The sequence below is a fragment of the Theobroma cacao genome, chromosome 4, assembly GCF_053813885.1.
Source record: "Theobroma cacao isolate CCN51 chromosome 4, ASM5381388v1, whole genome shotgun sequence".
Lineage (NCBI taxonomy): Eukaryota > Viridiplantae > Streptophyta > Magnoliopsida > Malvales > Malvaceae > Theobroma > Theobroma cacao.
This window is the reverse complement of record NC_142642.1, coordinates 28,540,893-28,565,800: the sequence shown is the minus strand read 5'-3', so window position 1 is coordinate 28,565,800 and position 24,908 is coordinate 28,540,893. Positions and strand designations below refer to the sequence as shown.

Here is a 24,908-nt window from a genome sequence, read left to right as displayed (position 1 = left end):
TAGAAAATAAATATAAAAAAGTATTTGACTAAATATGTACTAGAAAATATATTAAAATAAATGTAAAGATATATGATGACCTAATAAAGAGTAAATATGAACTTTAAAAAAAAAATAAAGAGAAAATATTACTCTAATATAACTCCTCAAGTTAAACCTTGAAAATTTTGAATGTCCCTAACTTGGTGCATAAATGATGAAAACGTTTCTTGTCAATAGGTTTGGTGTATAAGTCAACAAGCTAGTTTGTGGTGGAAATGAAACAAGGAAGAAGGATGCTAGCTTGGAGTTTCTCATGGAAGACACGGCAATCAACGTCAACGTGTTTAGTGCATTCATAGTAGATTATCACATAACAAAATAACTTATTGGATAGGAAAAAATATCAAGATCTTTCAACAAAGATTTCAACCAAACAATTTCACAAGTAATCATTGTCATGACACCATACTCAGCTTCTGTCAAAGAGCAAGAACCAATAGTTTATTTCTTACTTTGCCAAGAAATGAGTCAAAACCAAGAAAGATACAATAAGCAGCTAGTTATTGAACGATGAGTCACACGACATGTGGCCAATCATAATCACAAAATGCATGTAATTGAAGAGAATTATCAGCTGAAAAGAAAAGGCCTAGCTAGGAACAATTTTCAAATAGTGGAGGAGATAATATGTTGGATCCATATGTGGTTTACGTGGAAGATGCATGAATGGACTCAAAATGTGCTAAGCATATATAAAGTAAAGTTATAGTAAGATAAATTAATCGATCAATGAGGTGCGATATAAAGAGCAATCTTGTAGTTGTTCTGTTGGGATTCTATCTCATACTCAAATTAGAAAATAATCAAGAAATTAAAAAATAAAACGCAATGAAAAAATAAACTAATATTTAATCAGAGAAACAGTCAAATTTTACAGGATCAATGTTTATATTTTTCATGTAACTTTTAAATAATTATGAACACTCATAAATTTAAGAGTTATATACCTTGCTCAAAATATCGTAATCAAGAGCTAATTAAATCCAAAATCTTTATTTCTTCACTTTTAAGATTTGTCAAATCTTTAACCACCCAAGTGTTTAGCCTCTAACAGTAATCTACACAGTAACCAAATAAGACATTTTCAAAAGTAGGATTTTTACTTGTGCTAACAAGTTTTGTTCTAAAACAAAAAGATCAAAAGTTCTTGCCAAATTTTTGTTTTGTCAAACAAAGAAAACTATTTTTCTTTTCTTATTTTATGAAACAGTTGAGAAGTAGCTAGAGGCTTAGAGTTTTAATTTGCTAATATAATAAATTTATATAGCCAAACTAACTTGTAACTCTAAATACAATAGTTGTATTTTAATTTAATTAAGTCTTTGTGAACTTAATTAATTTCTCACTTTATTTTGATCTTTTTCAATTAAGTCCAACTTAATTAATTATCCTTATTTAATCCCAATCATGTCACTTAATGTGTGTGACTGATTAGGCTTTTAGCATGTTGGCAGTAAATATAAATCCTAATCAAATATCAATTTGATAATTGATTTATATTTGTAGATCATGAGTGACATCTAGCAATACATCATGACCATCAAAATGTTAAAGAGTCAATTAAAGAATTTGATAAAATCCTTCAATGATAAGCCTTTTAATGCAATATGACCCTTTCATCAAATATCTCGGATATGTCATTAAGCATGGCTCGGTGTCTACTTATGGCATTTCATATTAGTTCTCATAATTCATGACTAATCTTATGAATTTAGGAAACTAACTTTTCTCAAATTCATCATGCTTTGGCCAAAGACTTTATACAAGTTAATATAGAATTGAGAACAAGTGAGATGCATCCCTTCATATCACTTAGGGTGATAAAGACTTTCTTGACGACTCATTCACCTTTACATGCTTCATGGTATACTAAAAAACATCATGTTTAGGCATCTGGTAGCTTTCAAACCCATAAGAGTGAAATCAAAGTATGTCATTCCTCATATAAGATGATTTGATGTTTCAAGTTTAAAGATTAGTTGCACGACTATTACGTGAGAACATATTCTATAAACACTTGAGTGAAATACTAAATGGAGTTCTCATAGCAGGTCATGTTCAGTGAACTTGTTCTTTAACAGGCATCTACATGTTATCCTCAAGTATCTCATATACTTCAATCTATAAGATCGATTGTTTACTTTTCAAGTAAAGAAGCTTAACATGTACCAGATTTTGAATATTGTCAATGCCTTGTCTTGACAATACGATGATCAGGAACAATTTTAAGAACATGACTTTGAAGCATATTGATCTCATAATTATTTTACAATTCTCTTGCAAGGCCTTTACGTTTCATGGGTTTCATCCAATTAGTACTTAATAACTCCTTATTATTGCACTAACATGAAGGAAAACCCCTATCACATATAATTATGCGATTAAATATACTTTAAACAATAATATATATTCTTTGACCAATCTAATTGACTCAAAGGCATGTATCAACATGCTCTCCAAAAGAAGCAGTAAGTCTTAAGTTTTATTTCATAGGAAATTCAACAATTTTAAAACTTAAAACCCGACAATCTTTAGGAATATTAAGTGTGTAATAAGCAGCAACATAATTATTTTTCTGATCATGAAGAGAATTATTTTGATGAATCTTAAAGATTCGAGGTGCATTCTTTTGAAAAAAAAAAAGGATTATGAAAGATCAAGCAAAACCTCATTTGTAGAAGACATGTAAATAACGCTTGCAGCAATATCTTTGAAAATCACGTTAAGTAACCAAGAGGTGAGCAGACTGTTAAAACACTTCCATTGAAATAAAGTACTAGAATTTTCATTAAAATTAGAGATATTGGTATCGGATTCAAGAGTCATGCAAAGAGCACAGCTCCAATTTGGATAATTGTCACTAACCAAAGGTTGGAATACTCATAATTTGATAGAAAAAATGTGGGGAGGACGACTACTCATAAATTGATTCGGTTGTAACAAGAGTGGTAAAGATGAGGTTTATGAAAGAACTTATGGATGATGAATCCTTGGAGACTGTCGTGAGAGTGGGAAAGAGATGGTTATGACGGTGGAAAAAGAAACGCCCTAAGCTTATGGAGTCGAGAGTATATTAAGAAAATATAATTGGGCTACATTGTTTTATTTTGTATTGATTGGAAAATAAAGTGTATATATATGAGAACGTGCGACTAAATATGCACAGAAAATATATTGTAATGGTATTAAGATGTTTATGTTGTAAAGTGTTAAAATAAATTAGAGTTAAAGCTGACGAAGTGTCAAGTGCGGGTGCTGTGAACAAAACTAGAAAGCGGAGTGCTGTGTGTCCCTCTCACTCGTTGTGCAACTTCAAAACCAAATGAGTCCCCTATATGAAGTGCTAAAACCTTTGGAATGAATGCCGTCAACTCCCGAAAGAATGGTTGCCCCCCATGTGCTATTTGTCTTTTGACCCAAAAACAACCACAGTTCGTTGGTAGTTAAAATCAGAGGCAGCCCAAAAACATCAAGTTAACAATTAAAAAGTCGAAACAAGTCACGTCAATTTCAATGGGTTTGCCTCTGATTTGCGTTTCTGGCCCACGCGCTTTCTATCCAACGTAAGCAGGCACTGAAAATATGACCACACGTTTAAGTGTGACGACCGACGACAGATAAGCCTAGTAGCATATCTCATGTGCCAAATTTTATAATAAATAAGAATTGTTTTCCTCCATCTATTTGTTTGATTATGTAAACTAAATTTAATTTTGTCAACTTGGAAATAATATTTAAATCTTAGAACACGCGTTAACAGGTAAGGGTCACAATCATAGCAGCAACCAGTCCTTGTCCTGCAAAAGTCTTTTCTTTCAAGTCACACAATTTCCCATCCTTTGGCCATAATTCCTGCTTAAAATAATACTTGTCATTTTCCTACTGGTGCCAACACCCTGGAACTATCCTATGTCCAACCACATCCTATCTTTTCCTTCTTAGCGTTCACGCGGAAAAAAACGCGTTTGTACTTTACAGTTTGCACCTTATAAGTACGCCTCCAATAAAACAGAAAACATAAAACCCTAAAAATTTTTTCCTCATTGTTTTTCTCTTCCTTCTCCAATGGCGAGTCCTTTAGGTTCGATGGAGGAGATGAAGGAAGTGTTCAATAAATTCGACAAAAACGGCGACGGAAAGATCTCCCGCGACGAGCTGAAATCGATCCTAAGTGCCTTAGGATCCCCGCCTTCTTCCGACGAAGTTGATCGGATAATGTCGATGATGGACAAAGACGGCAATGGCTATGTCGATCTAGACGAGTTCATTGCTTTCCATGGAACGAACATCAATGGCAATGGCGACGACAGCCAGTGTGGGAACAAAGAGCTGAAAGATGCCTTCGACATGTACGATTTGGACAAGAATGGCTTAATCTCCGCTAACGAGTTGCATGCCGTGTTGAAAAGGTTGGGAGAGAAGTGTTCGTTGAGTGATTGTCGAAGAATGATTAGTCAAGTTGATAAAGATGGCGATGGCAACGTTAACTTCGAAGAGTTTAAGAAGATGATGACCAATGCTTGAATTAAAGTTGGGGAAATACCAGGTTAGGTGTTAGGGTTTCTTTTAGGTTATCTAACCTTTTTTAGTTTAGGGACGTAATGAAATAATAGTAGATTTAGTTGTATTTTGGAACTTTTAATTGTGGATATTACTGCTACTTTATATGGTCTTTTAATGCTAATGCTAGTTAGTTTTATTTTTCTTTTGAATTTTTGTTTACATAGAATATTAAATTGTCTTTTTATATTTCATAAAAACTAAAAATTAATAAATAAATTATTGATAAAATTGGGATAAAAATATTGTAAGGAATATAAAAATTTGAGAAATTAGGATTTAATTGTTTCATGAAAACATGTGAAGCCTTTTTAGGTCGTGGAAACGTGAAATATTGAATGCTTTTCCTTTATACGTTTGACTCAATTTTTTAATAAACAATTTGATTAATTAATTAGGGAATATCAATTTAATGGGAAACCGTTGGATTGGGTCCACATAAATTAGGGTTTTTCTCCCTTTTTTTCCTCTATGGTGATTCGTGTGGAGTAATGGACACGGAAAAACTGATGGGGCAGATGCTGAGCTCAACACGTTATTGGTTGGTTGCTTACTTGCTTTTCCATTAAAATCTTTTTGTACTTTCTTTCTTTTTTTTACTTTTCTTTTATTTCTGGTAATGAGTTGTTTTCAACTTTTTCTACATATTTCATTTGATGGGGTTTTTGTTTAATTTTAATGGGATTCTTTCTAATAGGAGTAGAGTTTGAGTATTTTTAAAAAGTAATTAGCTAAATAATTAAAAAAAATTTATATATAATTTAATTATTATTTATTTAAAAAATTAAATAAAATTTAAAAATTATTAAATATATAAAAAATATACATTAGTAATAATGATGGTGTCATTTATATATATATATATATACACACGACTAAATAAAACTATAAGAGAGGTTTCTTTCAGTCTTGAAAAACAATTTTTCATACTAAATGAATTATCTTTGTACTGTGTGTTTTAATTCTCTTTTTACTTTCTATTTATTTCTTAAATTGTTAATTAACATATTAGGTTATTGAGTTTAATTATTGAGATATAATATGTTAGGATATACTATTAGATTGAGCTGTTAAGATATAATATATTATGATAGATTTAAATTTATATTAAAATTTAATGAGTTTGGATTAGTAGACTCATGTTTTTTTTTTAATTTGATAGAGTTAACATATTAGTTTAGAATTTATTTGCTAGGCTTAACTAGCAATATGCTAATCATAATGATTTTAATTTTATCAAACAATTTGAAGAATAAAATTAATTATTTTGAGAGTCATTAAAAATATATATAATAAATAAACTTATATTGAAGGAAAGACAATTATTTTATTAATGATATATTAGCTAAATAATTAAAAAAATTATATATAATTTAATTATTATTTATTTAAAAAATTAAATAAAATTTAAAAATTATTGAATATATAAAAAATACACATTAATAATAATGATGATGTCATATATATATATATATATACACACACACGACTAAATAAAACTATAAAAGGGGTTTCTTTCAGTCTTGAAAAACAATTTTTCATACTAAATGAATTATCTTTGTACTTTGTGTGTTTTAATTTTCTTTTTACTTTCTATTTATTTCTTAAATTGTTAATTAACATATTAGGTTATTGAGTTTAACTATTGAGATATAATATGATAGGACATACTATTAGGTTGAACTGTTAAGATATAATATGTTATGATAGGTTTAGATTTATATTAAAATTTAATGAGTTTGGATTAGTAGACTCACGTTTATTTTTTTTTTAATTTGATAGGCTTAACATATCAGTTTAGAATTTATTTACTAGGCTTAACTAGCAATATGCTCATAATAATGGTTTTAATTTTATCAAACAATTTGAAGAATAAAATTAATTATTAAATAAAAATTATTTTGAGAGTCATTAAAATATATATAATAAATAAACTTATATTGAAGGAAATACAATTATTTTATTTTATTAATTTATATGTATATCTTTATTATTTAAAATTTAAAACATACATGTTAGAATGCATTGGATGTTTTGAATAAAAAATGATATATTAATGAAATTCTAAACAATAGTGTAATACTACAATTTATATGTAAGAATTATATAATAATTTATTTATTTATAAAGATTAAAATTATAAAAAATAAAATTCATATAACAGAAAAAAGAAGAATATGACAATTAGAATATAGAACTTACATATGACATAATAAAAAAAAATAAAACTCACATATGACAAAATAAAAAAGAGAGAAAAAAAAATATGATTGATGGTTAGTAAAAATTTGTGAAAGAAATCTATAGAGATTTTAAAAATATGTTCTAAGTAAATAGAATAGAAATAAATAAATAAATATAAATAATATAAGTTGAAAAAATAAATAAAAAAATTTTAAAATTGAGTCAAATATAAGAAATTATTTTGTTATTTTTTATTTATATTAATTATTAAATAAAAAATTATTTTAAGGGGCATTAAAAAATTTATAAAAAAATTAAAAAAATTCTATAGTATGCAAAAAAAATTTAAATTTTGGGGGGTCATGGCCCCAATCTCATAAGGAGGCTCTGCCCCTGTTTCTAATGTTTAAATTTGTCATTATTTTTACTAGTACTACTCCAGTAGATACAAATTAAAATAAAACCATCATATTTAATTAAAATAAGTAAATGAACAAAATAATACTAACACTAACAATTCTCATCTATGTATTTATATGGAGGAAAAATATGCTTTTTAAATTGTTATCAAAATTAAAATTTTTAGACATAATGCTCAAATAAGTCTTTAAATTATTTAAGGAAATTTAAATAAATTTTTATTCTTTTATTGTGTTTAATTAAATTTTATTTTAAGTCAAATAAATTAATCAAAATTTATATGACACCGACATGATGTTGATATTTTTTAGTTAAAAATGTCACATAGTCATGTTATCATATCACATTATCATCAATTATAATATATTAGCATGTCATATCAGTATTATGTGATTAAATCAATCATTAATTATAAGAGCTTATTTGACTAAAAAAAATTACAATGGCTTATTTGACTTAAAATAAAGGCATAATATAAAAAAACCCTTAAACTATTCAAGAAAATTTAAATAAGTTTTTATATTTTTATTGTGTTCAATAAAACCCTTATATTTTTATTTTGAGATAAATAAGCTTTTATATTTTTTATTTTGAGTCAAATAAGTTTTTATAACTAATGATTGATTTATTCAAAATATCATTTATTATTCTATATTATGTGATGTTGACGTGGTATGTTAAAATATCATAATTGATTATGATGTGGCATATTAATGTATCATAATTGATGATGATATGACATGTTAATTTGACATAATAATATGATTATATGACATTTTTCAGCCTGTACATCAATGCCATGTAAATATAAAATGACAAGTGTTATTTTTACTAATGATAATTAGTTAATAATCAGTAATAAAGACTTATTAGATCAAAAATAAAAGTACTGGGCTTTGATTGAACGCAATAAAAAAATAAAAGGCTTATTTGAATATTCTTGAATAGTTTGTGGCTTATTTGAGCATTATGCTTAAAATAAAAGAGAAAAAGTTTTTTTTAATTGGGGAAAAGAGGATTCGAACTTTGCTCTTTAAATAGGAGATCATGTACCAATCAATGAGTCAAATGCTTGGGTGAAAAAAAAGTTTAAAATTTATTTAAATATTTTTGAATAATTTTTTTAGTATAATGTCAAATTTTTACTACTATTTTTCTTTAGAAGAGTATAAAGATAGAAATCAAATTAAGGTTCTATTTGGTAATTGAAAAATGATTTGTTAAATTTTTTTTTTGGCATAATATATAAAAGAGTTCCTAAACTATATAAAAAAAATTCAAATAAGCCTTTATACTATTTTTTACATTCAATCATGTCCTTATATTTTATTGTGAGCCAAATAAGCCATTGTACTTTTATTTTGAATCAAATAAATCTTTATAATTAATGATTGACTTAATTAAAATGTGATTTGTCATTCTATGTTGCGTGACATTAATGTGACGTGCGAATATATTATAATTGATGATGATGTAATATCTTGATATAACATAATTGATGATAATGTAATATCTTGATATAACATAATTGATGATAATGTGATATATTAATTTGACATGAAAATATGACTATATGATTTTTTTTACTCTCTATATCAATGTTATATCAATGTCATGTGAATATAAAGTAACAAGTAATATTTTAATTAATGGCAATTAGTCAATCATTAATAATAAGGGTTTATTTGACACAAAACAAAAGTATAGCGGCTTGATTGAATGCAATAAAAGATAATGGATTATTTGAATTTCTTGAATAGTTTAAGGGGTTTTTTGAGCTTTATGCTAAATTTTTTCTATGTAAAATGTTTTATAAGAAACTCTAATGTTTTCTGCTAAAAATATTTTCTATCATTTGAGATCAATCATGTAGAAAATATTTTTGTTATTTACGAAGAGAAAACTCAGCATATTTCATTCATAATACATCATCTATATATACAGCTTAAACATCTCTAAAATAGGAAAAGAATAAAGAAAATAAAATCCCTAGAATAAAGAAAATAAAATCTCTATAATTATGATGATTCCCAATCCCTATAATTATGGTGATTTCTAATTCCTATAATCACGTTTATTAATAAAAGAATATTTATACATTTCCTATTCTATAACACTCCCCCTCAAGCTGGAGCATAGATGTTAATTATGCCCAGCTTGCTACGAATATAATCAACTCAAGGTCCATTTAACGCTTTTGTGAAGATATCTCTTAGTTGGTTTTCAGTTTTAACATATCCTGTTAAAATGAATTTTTGCTGAATTTTTTCACGAACAAAATGACAATCAATTTCAATATGCTTAGTTCGTTCATGAAACACGGGATTGGAGGCAATATGGAGAGCAGCTTGATTATCACACCACAGATTTGCTGGCAAAGAAGACTTAAGGCCAACTTCACTTGATAGCTGATACATCCATACTACCTCACACACAGTTTGTGCCATAGCTCTGTATTCTGATTCTGCACTAGACCGAGATACTACATTCTGCTTCTTACTGTTCCATGAGACTAGATTTCCTCCAATAAAAACACAATATCCCGTAGTGAATCTCCTATCACTCTTGGAACCTGCCCAATCTGCATCTGAAAAACATTCAATATTAGTGTGTCCATGATTTTCATAAAATAGACCACATCTTGGAGCCCCCTTCAAATAACATAGGATTTGTTCCAAAGCTGCCCAATGGTTAATTGTTAGAACAGACATAAATTGACTGACAACGTTAACAGAGTATGCAATATTAGGACGAGTCATCGTAAGATAATTCAATTTTCCAACCAGCCTTCTATACTTTTCAAGGTCTTCAAACAATTCACCATCTTCTTTTGTAAGTTGCATATTAGGAGTCATTGGTGCATTACACGGCTTAGCACCCAATTTTCCTATCTCAATCAACAAGTCAAGAACATATTAATTTGATATGATAATATGACTCTATGATATTTTTCACCTTTTATATCAACGTTATATTAATGTTATGTGCATATAAAATGATATGTGATATTTTAATTAATGGCAATTAGTCAATCATTAAGCATAAGGGTTTATTTGATAAAAGTATAGTGGCTTGATTGAATGTAATAAAAGATAATGACTTATTTGAATTTCTTGAATAGTTTAAAGGGTTTTTTGAGCCTTATGCTAAATTTTTTCTATGTAAAATATTTTATAAGAAACTCTAATATTTTCTGCTAAAAATATTTTCTATCATTTGAGATCAATCGTGTAGAAAATATTTTCAATCATGGTTCACTTTCAAAATTTTTTTACCATAACACTATAAAAATGCCAACATTCATCAATTATACTATAAAAATGTCGACATTTATCAATTATGCAAGACAACCAAAATATTTTTTCAATAATTATAAAAATTATATATATTATAATATTGAATCATTTTTATTTATTTAGTGCTCATCATATTGTTATGTTGATTAGTTTTTTTTTAAATTTAAGACAACTCTTGTCTTATGTTGATTAGTTTGTTGAGTGAATAAATCATAAATTAGAAATTAAAAAAATGAGAGATTTTCATATATGAAAAACTTATTTCCTATTTCACATAAATTTTTTCTTTAATTGACTTTAATTATTTTGTATTATATTAGAGATTGTAGTATCTTAGTAAAAATAATTATAGTGATATGATCCCTATGACATAGTTAATCATAACTTGAGAAAAAGAATAATAAATAAATAGATGAAAAAATTATTTTTTTTTTGGAAAAAAGAGCTGAAAAAAAGTAAAATAATGATACTTTATTACTTTATTGCTTTGTAAGATCCATTTCACAAGAATAAAAGGACAATATATTCCAGGGGAGATTGACATCGAAAGATAGGAGAAGAGATTGAAAATGAATTACACAATTTGGAGAGGGCAATATATTCTAAGTGGGATTGATCTCAATGTTTATGAGATTGATCTCAAAGATATGAAATTGGTTTCTTGGATGTAAGACATTTTACGTTGATTAATGTAATTTTCTCTGTTGTCTTGTAAAATATTTAAGTTTAATTATACGATTATTCCTTACACTCTATCTAAGTGGTTGATTTAATTCCTATACAATGATTTGTAAAAATTGAGTTTTTATACTTTCTAAAATTAATAATATTAATATAATCATTAACAATGTTAACATTTTTCTATTATCTATGTTGATATTATATTTGACTGTATTGACGTGACATTAAATTTAATAATGTAGCATTAAACTCGATGATGTGACATCTAAAAATGATGCAATGATTATTCTCTAAACAGTAAACAATGTATTATTCTTGGATGCCACATCATTAAATTCAATGCTACGTTAACACAGTTAAATAGCATGTCACCATAGATAATGGAAAAATTTTAACATTATTAATGATTGGAATGATATTATTAATTTTGTAAAGTCAAGTTATATAAATCATTTTACAAGGGATTAAATCTACTACTTTGATAAAGTATAGAGACTAATTACATAATTTTATCAATTATCAATTTTTAGAAATCATTGTATAAGGATTAAATCTACCACTTTGATAAAATACAGAGACTAATTGTATAATTTTTCCAATTATTTAATATTTGTACAACTTTTTCCCATTTCAAATAGATATAAAGGCTTCAATCTTATCCAACGGAGCCTAAACTTGAATTGTCTCGGTATAGATTCCTTGTCAATTGATGAGCTTAAAGCAATTTTTGAGGGAATTGTGCGTGTTGAATACGACTTTAGACTGGAAGATAAATTTTGTAATGAATTTGTCAAAAGAATAAACAAAAAGAAAAAAGAAAATTGTTGTTTAGGGAAGGTCCACGTATGGTGTTTCCGTCAACTTCCAGTGACCGGTTGGTCCAACCGGATTCTTTTGTTGGTAAAGTCAGAAATTAATCACAAATCAGAGTTAGTTATGGCATTGTAAAACGATTTTTAGCCTTTTTTTTTTATCATCCGTAGGATTTAGTAAAATTTAAATATTTATTAATTTAATGATAAATATATATATTTTATATTCAAAGAATTAAGTTAAAAATTTTTAATTCTGGAAAGGAAAAATGTGTGAAGTGTGAAGGTGCTTATACACATGCAAAAGAAAGGGATTGGTGGTGTCTAGGAGAAACGAACAAATTTCAATTTTCGTATTTTTTGTGAAATAAAATATAATGTATTTTTTTATTTTGAAGTTTAGTGAATGGGACACTTCACCTTTTCCAAGCAAGATAAAAGGAAAGAGAAACTTTCTGTTTTAACATTTGAAAAGCCAGAAAAAAAATTGGTAAGCTAGACGGTTGCTTAAATATGATTTTTTTTCCTTTTTCTCTCATGTTCTTTCGAATTAAAATTTTAAAATAGAATGTACTCAGTTTCTTTTGAGTTAGTGAAAAGAAAAAGTTGTTTTTGAAACTTAGGGTAGGTTGAATGTTTTTGTCATATTGGATATACAGAGTTTATATGTAACTTGTTTACATTTTTTTTTCAAGTGAAGGAAAATTAAATTTATGATAGCAATTAATTTGTGAATTTTCTAAATTATAATAATTTTCAATATATTAAATATGACAATCTTAACAAGAGGCGTTGTTTGATTAATATTTTTATTTTTTATAAAAAAGGTGAAATCATCTGCCAAAGGGTGCTTAAACAATTATTGCTTTCTTTCTCTTCCCTACAAACTCCCAAATATAGCCTAAGAACATATTGCCTTTTTTTTTCTTTGTCCAGAGAATAATTAGCTATTATTTTATACTTACATCCCAATTTAGCATTTTTTTCCATCTTCTTTCCCTAATTATTAATATGAAAGCATGGGAATATAAAAATGTAAGGAATTCTCTGGACTGCTTAGATGCTTGGTTCATATATTTAGCACATGATCTATATGGTCAACGAGAAGCTTTCATGCTTCAACCAAAAACCTGAAGAAAATCATTTGTAAGGGATGTTATTAAACAACATTGAAGGCTCTGTTGTTATTGTATATTATTGCTAATCCTTGATTTTATGCAGGCACTGTTCCTGCCTACGGAAGGAAAGATCTTCTTTCAATGGGAATGTGGAGGTCCTATATACTTGATCTTATATTAAAAGTCCAAATAGTAACTTCTGAATGGTGCAGGGAGGTGCTCCCAAGTTCAAATCATAGGAAAGAGAGACCTCCCTTTGTACACCTCAACTCAAGCCTAATAAGCTTTCTTATGTACCAAAAACAATGATAGATACAAAGTCGGTATCACGCTACTCATCCCTCATTTGCATTAATTAATGCCTAATCCTGTTAATCTAGGAGATTGGATGCAAAGGAATAAAGGATTTTGGTGTTGTACAAACTTTCACTAGTTTGAAACAGTTTCTTTTATTGCAAGCCAATCCGGGTTTATGGAGCAGAAACTAAGAACCCCCCATCTTCTTAAAGAGAGGGCATCTATGCCCCATCGAACCAAAGTTTGATTCTCACCAAAATAAAAGGTAAAAAGAGAGAGCTATCTGAAGAAGCAGGGTTTCATTGCTTTTGTTAGCTTTTTGAACTTTATGTTCTTTCCTTCCTTTTTATTTTGTTGAACGTATAAAATAGTTATCCTTGTTCACAAAATATGGTTCTCATTTATCAAAAGAATAGCAAAGAATAACTAATGAGTACATCAATACTTTCAAAGTCAAAATACGAGGACATGAATATGATGGGGACAGCATACCTAAGACAACCAGCAGAAAATGTTTCTCTTTTTCCTGACAAATACAAATATGTATATGTGGCAACAGATTCTGGCTTAATGTCAAAACCGCCAGTATTCCCATTGCTATCATTAGTCACAAGTTCAATTTGGCATTAATTGCTTACTACCTTGGAAAAATCTTGGTCTTCACTGCAAAACCATGCAATCATATGGTACACGTTGGTTGGCTTGGCTTGCTGCACGCTGCTTGCACAATGAATCTTCTTTCTGATATACCTTATCTTCCGCCTGATTTACTTCAGTTTCCTTCATGTTGGTTGCTTGCAATGCTGCTGCTTCCAGGATACAAGCTTTCACCTCCTGGAACCTCTCCTCTGACAAAGAAACCTCAGCTAGGAGTCTCCAAGCATATGCCTCCGATGCATCTTCATAATCCTCGCGCCTCTTCAGCACCATATGTCCACCGATCTCCCAAACAGCAGGGTTTACTTGAGTATGTAGCAGCTCCTGACTAACTTCTCCTATTGCTTGTTTCTCGGCATAACACTGCTCACATAAATAAGCTAATAAATACTCGATCCAAAAAAATTCCATAACGAGAAATGACAAAGAATGCTGAAGCAGTTCACTACTTAGAAAAAACCACTGATAACCAGAGAAAACCATACAATATGATGAAACGGAAACATTACCTGCGGCAAGAGGAAGACTCTTTTTCCGCAATCAGAGATGAGGACATTGAAGGGGATGTTGTTAGTTTGAAGAAAAATGCAGGTATTGGCAACAACATCAGACAGATCCTGCGCTGACTTCCCGCCCTTGAAAACAAGGCCTCTAACTGGATAATTCAACAGCTGTGAAACAATAACTCCCGTATCTTGCAATCCTTCCTCTGTGGATATTCTTTGGATAGGAGCTTTCTCAATTGGGAAGGGCACTTCTAAATAATATGCCTGCAAGTTATTTAGCAAATTTTACAATATTATTAGCACAACTCATTGCTTAAATGGTACATTAATCTGCTGATTAAGAGGACAATCCCAAGAATTACTAATGCTAAATGGACAAAAACAAAAATAGTACCTGGAAGTGGAGGTGATTAATCGTGGCGAAAGCGCCCAGGCTGTTATAACCAACTCTAAAGAAGGGATCTGCTGCTTCTCTGGCCAAGTGAATAGCAAGCAAGAAGCTGTCATGATCAATCCTTTGAGGCAAGCAGTCAAGAACATGTGGTATCAACAGAACATGCCCATATTCAATCGGGCTCACCTGATGATCCAAATCCACAAACCAATTAGCTAAAAACAGCCAAATTACAATACACCATTTTGGCACAACAATAACTGAAGAAATTTCAGTTGCTTACATTGATTGCAATAACATTAGGAGAGTAGTTGGGCTTTGCAGTGACAGGTGCACTAGCCAAGAAATGACTCTTGCAGTCATTGCTTTGTTCAAACCTGAAAAGAACTTCTTCTTGTCCAACTTTTGTGAAGTTGAACTTAGAATCATCAAAGGGCTGAAGGACTTGATCTATCCGAAACTCAGTAGGCCGTTTCTTGAGGTGGCGCCCCTCATTGAGCTGCGCGATAAAACCATACTTCCCTGGGATGATCTTTGTCTTGCAATTCGTTACATCATAGCGAAATAAACCTCGTCTCATTCGGTCGCCCCATTGTTCAAGCAACAGATTCAGGAATGATGGTTGAGGTTGTTCCTCGGATGGATATAACTCCCCATATTCCCCTGAATCGTCTTGCTCTTTCTGGAATGCATACAGAGGTAGCGTCGATGCTGCAACGTCCATCAATAAGATTAATAGCCAAACCAAAGGAAAACCAATAATCTAACAGAAATATTTAAAGAATTCCACAATCGTCACAAGGAATATGACGTTTTGCTGACAATATATTGAGACAACTTTTATACGTTGCTAAATTTTACTTTTTGATAGTATAATTGGTTTTATATATACAAGCTGGTAATTATGATAATTGCAAACACATTCCATAATTACTATTATTTCTACTAGGTCGTAACAATTCAAATTTAATAACAAAAAGAAATATCAATTTCAACCACAATAATTCTCAAGCCTTGTGCTCCAAGCTTATGAATCAAAAGTTCAATCTTGAAGATTGGATACAAAATTTTGAACAGCAAACGCAATTAATGCTTTAAGCGTCAACTTGACCCGACGGTGTTCCAACAGAAACAAAATCCAGAAAGGAAATAATATTGTAGACAACCAATACAAAAAGCGTCCTGCGACTTCATGCAAGCAAGGCTTTTTACGCCATTCAATTTTTAAAGAAACAACACAAATATTTAAAAGCTTCTGTCTGTTTTCTTCTGAATAAAGAAAACCAAATATCGAAAGAGTTAGAGATTACAAAGACAATGGAAAAAACCAAATGAGAAGCAGAAAAAGCAAGGAGCTTATCGATGTATACCAGGTATGCAACAGTTTCCAAGGCAATTCCTACCGCACCCAACTTCTTGTTTTTCATAAGCATCCTCTTGGTAATTCGAAAGAACCGTTGCAACCCTCTTAATAGTCAACATGTTAAACGAAAAGAGAATGTTTGAAGATGATTGTTTTGGTGAATGTTGAGAAAGCTGTTGTGGGATTTTTGAGAGGGAGATTTTCAATAATTTGTTCTTCTTCTTAATTCTTTCTTCTTCCTTGGTTTGATGTTTCTCTCTAAGATCGTTTCCTTTTATTTTTGGAATAAGGCGGTGCCAATTCCGGTGCTTGTTAGCCTTTGTTTATATAGGAAGTTATTGGAAGTTTAAGTCGAAGGTTAAAGGAATTTATTTTGAACAAGGAATTTTTTTTGTTTCAATGCATTGAAATTTGATAAATATTCAATAAGCATAGTACCTTAAAAAAACTTTGTAAATTATTTTAAAAAATTTAAACAAATTTTTATTCTTTTATTATTTTAATCAAGTTTTTATATTTTTATTTTAAATTAAATAAGTTTTTTTACCTTTTATATATGTCTTATGTAAATATAAAATGACAAATAACATTTTAATTAATAGTAATTAGTTAACCAATACTCATAACGGCTTATTTCATCTAGAATAAAAATTAAAAAAACTTTGATTGAATACAATAAAAAACAAAAATTTATTTAAAAAATTTCAAATAATTCAAAAAAATTTTCAAGTATTATGTCAATTTCAAAATAACCAAAATTTGCTACCATGGAAGGGGAAAATAATCTGGGCTTGGTACGAGATCAGCCGGAGGTTTGAAGTTTGAACGCGTTGGGCCAAAAGAGGAAAAGGTTTAGAAGGCCATGAGTTTTGTCCACAATGCAATTTGGGCAACAAAGCCCACGAAAATCAAGAACTTAAAGACTGTTTCAGAAAATCTGTTTACCAAACAAAATAAGTGATTTAGAGGAGGAAATGCGTTCGCCAACTACATGACTAACAAGGGTTTTGATGCAGTTGATGATTATGTGTTCTATAATGTTCAACCACTCAATATTAAAAATTTTCTTATGAATGATATGAACGATATGTTGGGAATATGGTTTTCTCGTTTGATTAGAATCTAATAAAATTTTGATCTCCAAAAAGAGAAGGGTGTGAAATTTAAAGTATCTTTTTTCAATTCGATTAAAATTTGAATGTAAGATTTGTTATTGTAAAAGAAACTTTATAGTTTCTTAATTAATAAAATAATCCTTCCAAAGATGTGGGATAATTAGTAGGAAGCCATTCTTTCCTTGACCTTTCCATCTGAGGTTGAGAGTTCAGAAAAAAACAAAAAAAAATCCTTGATTTTTTTTTTTTAAAATATAACTAAACGTCATAATTCAGATAACATGCTATGGATAGGTAATATAACTAATTAAAAATTATAATTTCTCTTGATTAAAAAATTTAAATTAAACTTTATGTCAATTAAATATTGCAAAAATCATATATAGAAGAATAATTGATACACGTTATAGTAACTGTACGATTAGTAGTCAATAATAGTAAGTGATAATGTACCATTTTAAAGAAGCTTGATCCATTTTGTAGGATCGAGGTCATAGACCATAACTATAAAAGGCTTTAGTAAGGATTAGATTATTGGGTCATAAGTCCATTACTATATGTAAGAGCTTTCTTATTTTGTTATTTCTACAAAGACCTTTATTTTATTACTAACTTTTTTTTGCTGGAATATTTTATTACTAACATAATTAAATTGACACACGTTTATTTTTTTATTATTAAATTAATACATATTTAGTTTTAAACTTTTTTATTTTTCTTCTCTTTCTCTCTTTACAACTTATTTTCATTCAATATCTCTCTATCTTTTCCCTAACTGTGATAGACATTTACTCATCATTCAAACTAGCTGCAAATTTAACAATAAAATTTTAAATATCAATTTTTTTTATAATTTATAATTACAATTTTAATTTAATTTTAAAATATAAAATATTATTTTTTAGCTTTTTATTTTATTCCATTCTAGTATTTTCGTTTTTTTCTTTTCTTTCTTCTTACCGGCCAACTTTCAGAGATGTGGTTAGCGTAATGGAGCGACGATCTGGCATTCCTTGTGGCTGAATCTAATTGCTAGAGAGTTAATTGGCACTTCCAGCAATTGGATATTGTGAGGAACGTCAATCGGTGCTTCTTGCAGTCGACATCGATGTCGTTGCTACCTTCCATTGAAGGATTTTAGAGAGAGAAAGAGAGAGATACAAAATGGGTAAAGAGAGAAAGAAAATGTAAAAAAATGAAGAAAATGTATATTATATGTGATGGTAATTTTTAACTTTATTTAAGTTCAATTTTGTTTAACAAAATTTTTGACCTATTCCTTTACCCTTGGAATAGCTATTACCAAGGTCCCTCTTGGTAATGGCTATTCAAGTGTCTTAAGGAATGGTCATATTAATCTAGAATAATCACTATGATTTTATTAGTTGTAGTTCATAGTGTAATGAAAATAAGAAGAAGAAAAAGAAATCTGTTTGAGAAGAAAGACACGTGAGGATCACATGATCAACTCTCATTTAAAGAACAAATGTATAGTAACTTCTGTGTATTTGCTTTTTACTGTTATTGTTTACTTTAGTAAATAGATAGCTAGGCCTTAACTAACTTTTTAGTTAAAGTTTTTTTTCCTCTTTATGACAGAGACCTTTACTCTTTTCTTTTTTGTATATAAATAAGATTGTTCTGTAATTTTGGAATTAATGAGAAACAAAATTCTTTCCATAATGTTCTTTTCTTCTTTTAGCTTCTGCAATTCTTCACATGGTATTAGAGCTTTGCTCGAAGATTGGGATCTTGATTGTTGATCTTCTTTAAATCTTCTTAAGGATTACAATTAGGTTCTTATTTTTCCTTTTTTTCTGCAATTGAAGTTTTTGGTATTTCTTCAGTTACTTTAAAGATCTCATATATGTCTTTCCTTATCGATCTTGATTTGTTGAAAAGTGAATCGAGAATTCGTATTGTGGCTGATTTACTTCTGGAATCTTGATATATTAACTACGTATCATAGCTTTGATATTGAATTTTTAGTGTTTTGATTAATGGCTGAAGTTTCAAAAACAAGAGTGAATAATTCTACAAACCCTAAGTCTAGCAATTCACACTTAGAGGATCTTCAATCTTTCTATTATGTGCACCACACTGATAATCATGGATCAGTAGTGGTTAATCCCAAGTTGACTTCTACCAATTATATTACCTGGAGTAGATCTTTTTTACTAGCTTTATCCATAAGAAACAAGGTCAGTTTCATTGATGGAACTATCCCAAAACCATGCATGACAGATCCTTTGTATAGTTCATGGATTAGATGCAACAATTTGATAGTGGCTTGGCTTTTAGACTCTATTACACCACCAATTTCTTTGACTATGTTTTACATGGAAATGTTACAGAAATTTGGAGTGCTTTCAAATAGAACTTTACACAGCCTGATGACACTCGTGTGTGCAATTTACAATATACTCTAGGCAATGTGAATCAAGGTACTAGAAGTGTGGATTCATATTTCATAGAATTGAAGGGCATTTGGGAAGGGTTAAGGAATTTTAGGCCTTTGCCACATTGTGATTGTGGCAAGTGTAATCCTGCTTGTTTCAATAAGTATTCAAATCAATACAAAAAAGATATGGTTTTTAGGTTTACCAATGGACTCAATAAGGCATTTTCTGCATTGAGGTTTTAAATCATATAAATGGAACCATTTCCAAAGCTGGACAAGGCATATATTATGGTTTTAAGGGAAGAATCATAAAGGAGTTTGCTGATTCAGTCGAATCCAGCAATAGATTCATTAGCTATGATGCAACTGTGGACAATAGGAAGAAAAACAGAGCAAACTTAACTTGCAGTCATTGTGGAAAGAAAGTTCATACAAAAGATAAGTGTTACATGATAATAGGATTCCTTGAAAATTTTACGTTAAAAAAGAATAAAGGAAATTTCAGGAAATCAACAATAAATAGTGTTACTGCTACAAACAATATATCTATAGGAAGTTTTTTACAAAATGATCAAGATGAAGAAGTTGTTGGTACAAACTCCATGTCTCAGATATCTTTCGTTAAGCATTAGGTTCAAAAAGTAATGACTCTTCTCAGTGAGAGTGGTATAAATAGTGAAGATTATCCTGAAAGCTCATCAAACACTCAGCAAGAAAAGCCTTCCTCGGTGAACTTAGCCTTTGCAGGTATTATTTTTGGTTAGTCTTATTTTAACACCTCAAATAATCTTCCATCTAAATACAAGAACACTAATCAGTTCATAATTAAACAAGATTCCTAGATAATAGACACTAGTGTTACTAATCACATATCATGCTCTTTATCTAGTTTTGTTTCTGTTGTACTAGTTGAAATTGTTTTGTTCATTTGCCAAATGACGCCAAAGCCATTGTCACTTACATAGGAACAGTCAAATTGACTTCTTTATTGACTTTGAAAAATGTTTTGTGTGTTCCCTCATTTCATTTTAATTTTGTGTTAGTAACTAAACTCACTTCTTGTCAGAATGCTTTAGCTCTCTTTACTTATGAGCTTTGTGTTATCTAAGATCTCTTTTTATGAAAGGTGATTGGGGTTGCCAAAGTTTCCTCAGGATTATACTTCTTGCAAGACCATCAAGATGAACATTACTTATCAAAATTTAGTTTTGACAAACTTGTACATTTTCCATTACAGCATATTGTTAATGCTTGTAAAACAATGTATACTTAGTTTGATTTATGGCATTTTAGGTTTGGCCACATACCTTTGAACAAAATAAGTGTCTTTCAAAAACAATGTCCTGACATTAATTGTTCACAGGATTTGATTTGTGACACATGTCATTATGCAAAAATGAAAAGGTTACTATTTCCTGTTCTCATTAAGAATACAACTTTTCCTTTTGAGCTTGTGCACGTTGATGTATAAGGACCTTATGCTGTTCCTACCATAAAAGGTCAATGTTTTTTTTTTGACTTTGGTATATGATTTTTCACGTTTTACATGTGTATTCTTAATGAGAAACAAGTCAGATGTGTCTTCCATATTACATTCTTTTATAAGTATGCCAAAAATAAGTTTTCGCTTTAATCAAATGTTTTAGAACAGATTATGGAAGAGAGTTTAATCTTATTGATTTTTATGAGAAACATGGTATTCTTCATCAATTGTCTTGTGTAGAAGCGTCTAAGCAAAATGGAGTTGTTGAGAGGAAACACCTAGTAGCTAAAGCTTTAATGTTCCAATCTTCTTGACCTATCTTTTTCTGGGGAAAAGTAGTCCTTACTGCAACCCATATTTTTAACAGAATACCAACAGAGGTATTACATGATAAATCACCTTATGAGTTGCTTTATTCGAGAATTCCTTCCTATGATCATCTTAGGGGATTTGGATGTTTATGTTTTGTACCTACATTGACACAAAATAGGAGAAAATGTGATAAAAGAGCAGTTAAATGTGTGTTTTTAGGTTATCCAAATGGCATGAAAGGGTATAAAGTGTTTGATGTTAGTGCCAATAAGTTTATTATATCTTGGAATATTGTTTTCTACGAAAATAACTTTCCAGTTTAGTCATTGCAACACACCACAGATCAGTATTCATTTTTACAAACACTTGGTGTACATGACTTTCATTTTGATATTTCAGTGAATTTCACACCAAATGTTAAGTGTTATAGCTGAATCATTTTCCTTTTCACCTATACCATCATTTGATATTCCTTTTTTATCCGAATTCACTAATATAGCACATAATTCACCTAATCCTATCACTGAAAACTGCTCAATAGATTCTGTTTTTGTACAAAATAATCCTCTTTTTGATATTGTACCATTTTTTAGGAAGAATAGTAAACTTAAACATGTACCAAAATATTTGGAAACTTATCAAATTGATTTACCTTTCAGTTCCCATTCAGTTACATCTCATCCTATAACTGATTTTCTATCTTGTCATCAACTATCATTTGCACATAAGACTTTTACCACTAGCCTATCTCAAATTTATAAGCCTAGTACCTATGATCAAGTTGTTAATTACTCTCATTGGAAAGATGTTATGCATTGTGAATTAAAAGCTTTGAAAGATAATACTGCATGGAGTGTTGTGCCTCTACCTTTTAATTCTCATTCAATAGGTTGCAAGTGGGTGTTTAAAGTAAAAATGAATGTAGATGGCACAATGGAAAGGTATAAAGCTAGATTGGTGGCTAAAGGGTACAATCAAATAGAGGGATTTGATTACCAAGAAACATTTAGTCTTGTTTCTAAGCAAAGTAGAATTAGAGTATTTTTGGCAATAACAGCTGCTGAGGGATTGCTTTTTGTCATAATTAGACATTATTAATGCCTTTTCAAATGGAGATTTAGAAGAAACTATTTATGTGGACCTTCCTCAAGGTTATTTTGTGCAGGGGAAGTATCTACTTGGTTCTAAGATGGTTTGTAAGCTGCATAAGTCTTTCTATGGCCTTAAATAGGCTTCAAGGTAGTGGAACTCAAAGTTCACAGCATCTTTATTGAGTTATGGTTTCACACAGTCTTTTGCAAATTACTCTTTGTTTACTATGACTATTGCTAATAAAGCATTCGTTGCACTACTAGTATATGTTGATGACATAGTTATTGCTAGCACCACAACTCAAGTAGCTAATCAAGTTAAGAAGTATTTGAGTTCTCAATTTAAATTGAAGGATTTGGGAATAGTGAAATATTTTCTTGGACTTGAGATAGTAAGGAATTCAGAAAGAATTTCGATTTGACAGAGAAAATATACATTAGATCTTTTAGAGTAGTATGGTATGCTTGGTGCAAACCCAAGGACTACTCCCATAGATTACAGTCACAAATTGAGCAAAAATTCAGATAGGAAAGAAGTTAGCAATCCAACAAGCTATAGACAGTTGGTAGGTAAACTCTTATACTTAACATTCACTAGGCCTGATATTTCTTATGTTGTTCAAGTGCCGTCACAATTTATGGAAAAACCAAAGCATGATAATTTATTAGTAACATACACAGTATTGAAATATCTCAAGAAAGCTCATGGTCAGGGGATACTCATGAAATTAGATTCAAACTTGATTATATCTACCTATTTAGATAGTGATTGGGCAGGGTGCATAGATACCAGAAAATCAGTCACAAGGTATTGTATATTTTTGGGAAATTCTTTGATCAATTGGAAGTCTAAAAGGCAAATTGTGTGGGCTAGAAGTTCAATAGAAATGGAACATAGATCAATGGCCTCTGTCTGCTGTGAAATCATATGGCTGAACTGCTTACTATTTGATTTTGGTATTAAACAAGAAACAACAACAAAAGTTTGTTGTGATAACTTGTTTACAATTTACATTTGTCGCAATCCTATCTTTCTTGAACATACAAAACATATAGAGATGGATTGCCACTTTATCAACGAGAAAGTGCTTGAAGGATTAACCGAACCTATACATGTGTCTACAGAATTACAGGTTGTTGATATATTGACAAAGGCATTACAACCAAAGCAATATCATTGGTAGCTAATTAAGATGAATATTCATGATATTCATGCTCCATCATGAATATTCATCTCCAGGGGGAGTATTAATTTGGAATAATCACTATGATTTTATTAGTTGTAGTTCATAGTGCAATGAGAAGAAGAAATCTGTTTGAGAAGAAAGACATGTGAGGATCACATGATCAACTCTCATTAAAGAATACGTATATAGTAACTTATGTGTATTTACTTTTTACTGTTACTGTTTACTTTAGTAAATTGGTAGTTAGGCCTTAACTAATTAACTTTTTAGTTAAAGTTTTTTTCTTTCCTTATGACAGAGACCTTTTCTCCTTTTTTTCTTTGTATATAAGTACGATTGCTCTGTAATTTTTTTTTGAAATGCGATTGCTCTGTAATTTTGGGATTGCTGAGAAATAAAATTCTTTCCACAATGTTCTTTTCTTCTTTTAGCTTCTACAATTCTTCACAAGTCATTCCTGTAAAGTAAACAAGTTATTAGAGGGGCCTAGAAATAATGGAGCAATGACTATTCCATTCTCCAAAGCAAGCACGCTATCAATTTCCCTCTTTCTATCTCTTCCACAACCATGATAGACATTTACTCGTCATTCAAACTAGTTGCAAATTTAACAATAAAACTATTAATAGTAGGCAGCAAGCTTTTCAAGGCTCTCTTGGGCTGTGGGTTGTTATTTTACTGGGTTAAGGGAGCTGGTCGTAATAAATGTACACACTATTTTTATGTTTTTCTCATTATTATTTATCTTATTTTGTTTTTAATTTTAGTTTTGATTATTTTTTATTTTAATTTGATGATATTTGCCCTAATCTTTTTAGCTTTCAACAATTTCGGGCTCTAAAAGGCTCACTGTGTGCCCAAGCCCGTTAATAAACAGGCCCACTTTAACTAGAGAGATCTGAGACAGATCAAATCAGTTAAACAGAACTAAACCAAAAAATCAAGATTAAAATTAATTAAACTAAAGAATATTTTAGAGAAAAAAGAAA

General features: G+C 29.7%; 2 protein-coding genes across 2 annotated transcripts; one reads left to right on the top strand and one right to left on the bottom strand.

Moving 5' to 3' along the window:
- Positions 1 to 4,051: 4,051 nt before the first annotated feature.
- Positions 4,052 to 4,754, top strand: LOC18601893 (putative calcium-binding protein CML23). Its single transcript, XM_018118814.2, has one exon. The coding sequence runs from the start codon at positions 4,108 to 4,110 to the stop codon at positions 4,564 to 4,566; it is 459 nt and encodes a 152-aa protein (XP_017974303.1). The 5' UTR covers positions 4,052 to 4,107; the 3' UTR covers positions 4,567 to 4,754.
- A 9,316-nt stretch (positions 4,755 to 14,070) lies between these two features.
- LOC18601891 (GDP-L-galactose phosphorylase 1-like) lies at positions 14,071 to 16,449 on the bottom strand. The gene is made up of 5 exons (XM_007032981.3): positions 16,338 to 16,449; positions 15,251 to 15,678; positions 14,968 to 15,153; positions 14,577 to 14,837; positions 14,071 to 14,430 (listed from the first exon to the last, which is right to left on the bottom strand). The coding sequence occupies exons 1-5, from the start codon at positions 16,447 to 16,449 to the stop codon at positions 14,071 to 14,073; spliced, it is 1,347 nt and encodes a 448-aa protein (XP_007033043.2).
- Positions 16,450 to 24,908: the final 8,459 nt, after the last annotated feature.

Bases quoted from the DNA above. Each gene is read 5' to 3' on its own strand.
- LOC18601893 (XM_018118814.2), top strand. From the start codon at position 4,108: ATGGCGAGTCCTTTAGGTTCGATGGAGGAGATGAAGGAAGTGTTCAAT.
- LOC18601891 (XM_007032981.3), bottom strand. From the start codon at position 16,449: ATGTTGACTATTAAGAGGGTTGCAACGGTTCTTTCGAATTACCAAGAG. The intron at 15,154-15,250 runs GTAAGCAACTGA...TTGGATCATCAG, and splicing joins CTAATGTTATTGCAATCAAT to GTGAGCCCGATTGAATATGG. The intron at 14,431-14,576 runs GTAATGTTTCCG...TTATGTGAGCAG, and splicing joins GAGTCTTCCTCTTGCCGCAG to TGTTATGCCGAGAAACAAGC.